The sequence below is a fragment of the Ylistrum balloti genome, unplaced genomic scaffold, assembly GCF_031769215.1.
Source record: "Ylistrum balloti isolate Yb309-2 unplaced genomic scaffold, AGI_CSIRO_Ybal_v1 Utg370320, whole genome shotgun sequence".
Lineage (NCBI taxonomy): Eukaryota > Metazoa > Mollusca > Bivalvia > Pectinida > Pectinidae > Ylistrum > Ylistrum balloti.
Window position 1 is genome coordinate 598,786 of NW_026782235.1, and position 7,452 is coordinate 606,237.

General features: G+C 34.1%; 1 protein-coding gene across 1 annotated transcript; it reads right to left on the reverse strand.

The window, feature by feature from the left end:
* Nucleotides 1–339: 339 nt before the first annotated feature.
* Nucleotides 340–3,661, reverse strand: LOC132553339 (uncharacterized). The gene is made up of 4 exons (XM_060217573.1): nucleotides 3,634–3,661; nucleotides 2,508–2,643; nucleotides 1,164–1,394; nucleotides 340–412 (listed from the first exon to the last, which is right to left on the reverse strand). Exons 1-4 carry the CDS (start codon nucleotides 3,659–3,661, stop codon nucleotides 340–342), a joined length of 468 nt encoding a protein of 155 aa, XP_060073556.1.
* Nucleotides 3,662–7,452: the final 3,791 nt, after the last annotated feature.

Sequence of the window (7,452 nt, forward strand, 5' to 3'; positions counted from 1 at the left end):
TGATTTACTCGACAAACAGATCAAATTTCTTACCTAACCGAATGTCGTATCTATGTTAAAAAAACTATAGAAAGAAAAAAGAAAAAAATAAACCCATAGAAAACGACCAGAGAAGCAAACAAGAAAAAAAATATAAAAAAAATAAAAAAAGAAAAAAAAATAAGAAAAAAGTGAAAAAAAGTAAATAAATAAATAAACAAATACATACAGAAAAAAAAAATTATTTATCACCAATAACACGCACAAATCTTTAAGATTTTATTTATAAAAAAAATAACATTGTTTACGTCAGATCAGCGGCACTGCTTCTTAAGTCATCCTAATGACGTCACACATCTTTCAGTGATGACAAAGTTCCGTGTTCTGAAGTGCCAAAGTTTTGTCTTTGCAGTATGCTAAAGCAAAGTCGCATCTAAAACGAAAATTGACAACAAATACAAATCCGGTTTTTAATTATAATAAACGTAAAATGAAGGTATTGATGATAATGGTTAAAAACATGTTGTTTTTGTTATTGGTGCAAATGCTTTTCTGCAGCAAAATTCTGACCTCAGATATATTACAAAGTTCTTCTAAATATGTATATAACGTGTGTTGTTTATATGATCTAACAAAAAGGACAATGGCGGTATGTAATTCTAGATAACTTTTATCATGGAAACTTCTATGCGGTTGTCGTGGGTCTGCTTTTGTTCATTACACTTGACCCAAACAATTGGTTGCAAATGACGGGACTCTCGCATACTGTTCTGTGAGGTATCCACCAGCTACTACAAACATCACGCTTTAAAATGATGACGGCGCAAGTTTTGGTAAACAACTGTTCTAAGAAAAACTTCCAATAAGGAGGATTAAGTTCCCAATATGACGTCACTATCACTGAATTTTGTTCGAAGAAAGATGAGCTATGAATACCTACTACTTACTGTAAAATCATTTATTTTCGTGGTGATCAATTTTCGTGTTTATTATTATTACTTTTCAGGTTACTTGTTCCTTAACACTGTATTTGGTGGATAAATGTAACTCAGTGCCTCTTCTTATATCGGTTTTAATAGTTCGTGGACATACAAATTCGCGGATTAAGAGCGTCCATGAAATCAATGGAAATAAATCTCCCACGAAAACTGACGAGTTTTCAGTAGCTACCTTAATGAACTTACTTGTTGAAATACAGCTGACCATTGCTTGCGCATACTGGTGCCAGATCAGATGAACACGTGATATTGCCACTATATCTGCAGAAGATATCTGATATAGGGTCCAGTGTAGTGGTGACAATTGTCGGTCTGGTGGTGGTGTAGATCTCCACGGGGCGGTGAGGGTCATAACAACCACCAAGGGAGGCAATCGATATCGAGTTGTCAGCGCATTTGGCCTTGCTGTATTCACAGCTGGTACAGAGGAAACAAATAGATTTATGTCCTTGTTATAGTATCAGGAGTAGTAAAATATTCTTAATTCATCTATTTTATGTAATGAAGAAAAGGACAACCAGTGAAAATATCTTAAATAATGAATATAGATCTTTAATCTTTTAATGATAACAATCAAATACAGACAATTCCAAGAATACATTTTTATCAATATATGCATTACAATCCTACATATATGTAATTAAATTATTTAAATTAACATTTCACAAATATCACGTGATAAGAACGAAACACACAAACGGCGAATGCAGAGCTAATGCTACAAATATTGGTTGGAGACATAAGAAAACTGGCCATTTAATATAGATTGTTGTACACGTGTTTGATGTATTGAAATTACAATACTAAACAATATAAAATTTACGACTGACAATATTACTAGATCAGAATACACGTTGCCTTCATGTTCCCATAGTTTCAATTACAAATTAGGGAACACGATACATATACGTTTCCTTACTTTAATTGTTTTAAGACGCGTTACAGGACACATTATACCTACAAGTTTCCATAGTTGAACGATACATATATGCTTCCATACTAAAAAATAAGGGACAAGAGTCATACACGTTTTCATCCATACTGTACCTAAAATGTACCACGTGGGCCACATTCTACTTATATATTCCGATACGTACACATTAGAGAACACTCTAGCTACACGTTACCATATTTACAAATTAGGGAACACTATACTCACACGTTGCCATAGTTACAAATTAGGGGACACAACACCCACAGCCTTTAGCTAAACGTTTCCATAGTTGCAAACCAGGGAACACTTCAGTTTACACGTTTCCACAGTTATAAATCAGGGAACATTATGGGTTACACGTTTCCATAGTTACAATTCAGGGTCACTATGGGTTACACGTTTCCATAGTTATAATTCAGGAATCACTATGGGTTACACGTTCCCATATTTACAATTCAAGGAACACTACAGGTTACACGTTTCCTAAGTTATAAATCAGAGAACACTTTAAGCTTATAAATCAGGGAACGCTTTAGGCTACATGTTTTCATAGTCACAAATCAGAGAACACGGTCTCATCATGTTTCCATACTTACAAATTTTGATAGAGTACGTTCCTGTTATCGCACACCTCCTCGTCCGTGTCTCCTAACACGTAAGACGAGCAGTCCAGGTGAGCTATGTCGTCACAAAGGTGAATACTGTCGCCAAGAACAAGAGTCACAATGACAGCTGAAGTGAAAATCACAAAGCTGGATCATATTTGTGTATGATTGTATTGTATGAAAGGATATCAACAAGCTGCATCTTGGTCTTATAACATTATGTATTTTGTTACATCATATACACATGTAACAAGAGTTGTCGTTCCTTAACAGTCACAGTACACTTCTGACAACGACTCACGGACTACCAATAGTTGACCTCGCGGTCAGGGTCAAAGTTAAACGTCGAGCAAAACTATGGCGATATTCCTACCATCGATCAGCGTAAAAATAACATTTGCACTTTCGGAGAGGTTATATAAACTAATGTCGTTATTTTCCAGATGAACACAAATCTATTTTGAAAGTAATAAGTATCAAAACATAAAAAAATTAAACACTTTATAATGTTTTTCGAAAATCCTAAAATGGCGTGAGCATAACCGTCTCCTTATGTTTAATGTAATGTCATCATTTTATCAGCTCGACAAAAAAAAAATAAAAACAAAACAAAGCAAACAAAAAACCCGTCAATACTCTATCATATCACACGACGCGATCAGTTTACACCCAATAAACAACATCGTGTGCTTTGTTCTATGGTTTACATCATATTCACATGTTAATTTCTGATAAAGAATACATGTCTAGAGATTGGTTACAAGGTGTGAACTGATTGGACAAGAACTATCATGTGATCCAGTGATAAGGCCATGGTACGCAATAAAGAACATTAAACGATGGCTTCCTCCACGCCATCATCAATAAACCTTATTTTCTCTCATTTCATTTCGAGTGTTGACTTTCTAATTTTCTTGTAAATAATGACAGTTACAAAAAGATAAAGTTGTTTCCCAGCATACTGGCGATCGTTATTCTACTAACATTGCAGCAATTGTGAACTCTAGTTTAAGTACGAACAGACAAGACTTACAATCTGAAACCGAATTAAGCCTGAAGCCTTTTAAGAACTACGAATAGTTAAAGGAATGATCCTTTCAATAACAAAACAACTTACATGCTAAAATCGTAGAAGTGAAACCCATTGTGTTGTTGATCCAACCGTATAAATACATGTATATCTAATGTTGTGACGTTGTCCCCGAATCCTTATCATGCCACGATTAAATGACAACTTATCTCCCTATTAGGACAGGTAAGCACAACTGGTTGTTGGTGCTCATTTCTCCAGTCGCGATCAGAATTGTTAACCTGCCTGTTGAAAGGCCGTAAAAATACGTTCAATAAATTCAATAAATAAAATAGTTAGGTAAATGTATAAATAAATCAATTGAATAAAATAGATAAATATATATACAAATAGATAAATAAATAAACATATATATATATATTTTCGTTGCGATCACATACATCACGCAAGCGTATTCTGGCCACGTTGTGTTTTATCTTATCTCGAAATTTCGAGTTAAAATAAAACACAACGTGGCCGGAATACACTTCCGTACATATACGCTCAGTGTCTAGAGTGCAAATATACCGATATTGGTATAAAACAGTTTTTATATTTTAATGACCATCTTCCGTACAACAACTTTGGATGTTTTTTTGTCCGTTATAAAGGCCTGTAGTCGTCCAAGGGATTATCGAAACACCTAAATTTACACCACCGCTCTCGATTTAGATTTAGAATTTTGTATTTGTGTTCAGCGACATATTTCCTTTATTAATGACTAATCATGTGAAACTATAACACAATACAGTGAAATACATCAGCTCGAGTATGATTGACAAAAAAATGCGCTGTTTTCCATATTGAGATGTACAAAACGCAGAAAACATTATTTACTTAGTAAATAGGCATAACGATTAACTGATTAAATCACAAAACTTACAGTGGGCTTACTCCCATTTCGCCTTAGCTGTCAATTTCATGGTAATAAATTTTTCCCATTTCGCCTTTGTGCCAAAACCAGATTGGAAGAAGTAAGCTAAGGCGAAATGGAACCTTGTATATACAAATTAAGGAAGTCAAGTAATTAATTTAATAGTATTCTTCGTGCAATGTCACCAAAACAAACATATTATATATTATAGATATATAATATATATTGATACAGATATATACATTTCATGCAACAAAATCTTATAGTTAAGCACTATCAATCTTATATCAATCATTTAAATCAATCACTACTGTTCAAAATGTTCAATATGATATAATAAATAGTCCTAACATGATTCAAATTCATTACTATAAATGTTACAACACTGTATAACTAGTCACTGAGTTTCAGAATGTAGGATGCTACGTCTCCATACTGGATGAAGTCTTTGGTCCCATTCATTAGATCAGCCTTTAGGTTTGATAGACGTTCTTCTACTTCTCTGTACTTCTTTGCTTTCTTTCGTCTCTGTCCGCAAGCTGCATATTGGATTATCTTCACCTCGGTAGCTGCTTGCAGTCGCTGGAACTCCTCGATGATCTTGTAGATGTTGGGATGTGCTGTCTTTACTCTCTTCTTTAGTTTATTGTGCCATCCTTCTAAGTGGTTATTGGTTCTGGGTCCTTCGGTTAGAAAGTGGTTCCATGTTGGTTGTGGATATCGCTCTTCAATCCGTGTCTCTGTGACGTAATCTGTTAGTTTCAGGCAATCTACTCTCTGTGGGGCATCTTCTGGGGCATGTAGCCAGTAATCTTTAACTTGGTGTAGTGAAAGAATTGGCAAAGCTACTGCACGGCGGACAAGTTTCTGGACTTCGGGAAGGTTCTTGCAGTCAATCTCAAGTCCATATTCTTGCGTTTTTTCCAGATGGCTTTTGTGTAGTGGGATAGGTATCATTTGAGTTCTGCTGCTGGAAATGTCTGAGTGACGGCATTACGGGAAGTACATTCGAAATCAAGGATAACTTCGTGTGCTTGGTGAGAAGTTCAGGTTTTGTCGAACGGCAATATCTTTCAGAAATGTGAATAATCTGTTGTAGGTGTTAGTATCTCTCTTCGGCAGTAATGAATACACAAGCGGAAACATAACAGTACCAACAAAAGCATTTGTGGGGCTGTATAAGAGGTTCAATCGCAGTAGACGATCTAAGCAGAGCATAGATGTACTAGGTTCTCGTCAGTAGTGAATATCATTATTTTGTCTACATGTAGCATAACTCCTGCCATGTTGATTGTGAAACTTTAGCATACTGTCAAAGGTCTTTTATATATAGCATGTAAGCTGAGATGAGTTATTCCAAGCTGTTTAGTCTGTAAAAATCTACTATGAATATTTTTGTATACATATATCCCCAAGAAAAACTATCCAAAACTATAACTAAAAATATAAGCGCTTATAAACATACATTTCATAGAAAAACTAGGCTTTTAAAATAAGATTTGTTTCTTCTTTGAATTAGAAAAGAAATAAGAAATAGATTCAATATTCATTTAAATATAATTAATTGATTTAGTGTTAAAATGTACAAGTTCCAATACAACATGTAGTTATTTTTATTTCTTCAAATATATTTTATATATATCTTAAATCTATGTGGCCTTTGGTCAATTATAATTAAGATTTAACTGTAGAATGAGTTATTGTAAAAATAACAACTGCTGCATGTAATTGGTTTGTTTATCTTTCCACACTTTTCCTTAATTCCCACTTTGCCTTAGCCCCATTCCCATTTCGCCTTAGCACATTTCCACCTGTTTTATACCAAAATATGCAACTAAGGCGAAATGGGAACACACCTTTACAGTGTATGGGGCCACAAAAGGAAAATATGCATTCGATGCATCAAAAATGTGTTATTGAGGCTCAATATGTTTGATGTTAAGATTGAATTGGAAACTACACTTCACAGCCGTTTAGTAGAACATCATCCGTGTATAGTGTGCTCATATGAAGGGTGATAACAAAGACGTTGTTACAGAGTTCAGTATACATTTCACACTGAAAAAACCTTGGGATGCATTTACACCACCATAGCCACAGGAACGAGAAGGAGGGTCACAAAAACGGTCTTATGTATACCATTAATTTATTTCTCAACAGTATATCAAACTATCTTCTCTATTTCCTGTTGTTTACAACCTCCCCTCATTCCTTAAGGCTTAAATGTACAACTTAATGCAGTTTAAGATATCATGCAATCTATCCTTTTAAATGATGATTATGATGATGGTGGTGGTGGTGGTGATGATGATGATGATGATGATGATGATGATGATGATGATGATGATGATGATGTAGTGAGATGACTGATGTCATCATATTGATATCTATATGATAATGATGACATATTGATGTTATAATAAAAATGATATGATCAAATATTACCTGAATAAAACAAAACTACCATCTTAATAATTCGATTTATTTTAATATATTCTGATATTTCGACACTCACAATACCGGTTCATACTTTGAGGACATGACATTACAAGCTTTCAAAATCTGCCATAAATCGTCATTGATGGGTGTTGTCGTGATTAAATTATTCTTTAACACGGAAGTTTGTGACCGTTACTTCAACGAATAGGTTCTACTCCATCGTTCAAGACAGCTAAACAAATGTTTAATTCCCATTCAAAATTTATACAAAGATTAATAACATAAAAAGAACTACAGACCTCAACAAACAGCAGATATATTCAAGATTCCGGGAATCCTTGTCAAACATCAACGGAAATAATAAAGTAGAAATCCCAATGGGTAAAAAAGGAAATAAAAATGATATACTCAAATATTACCAATGATTATAACCTAAGTCAATAAACCATCAGGTGCTGAACTTGGCAAAGCTTTAAATGTTTTTATATGTTCCTACTGTTTCTTGTGTCAAAATAATAGAATAATCAATATTCAGTAGCTTTTAATACAAAAAT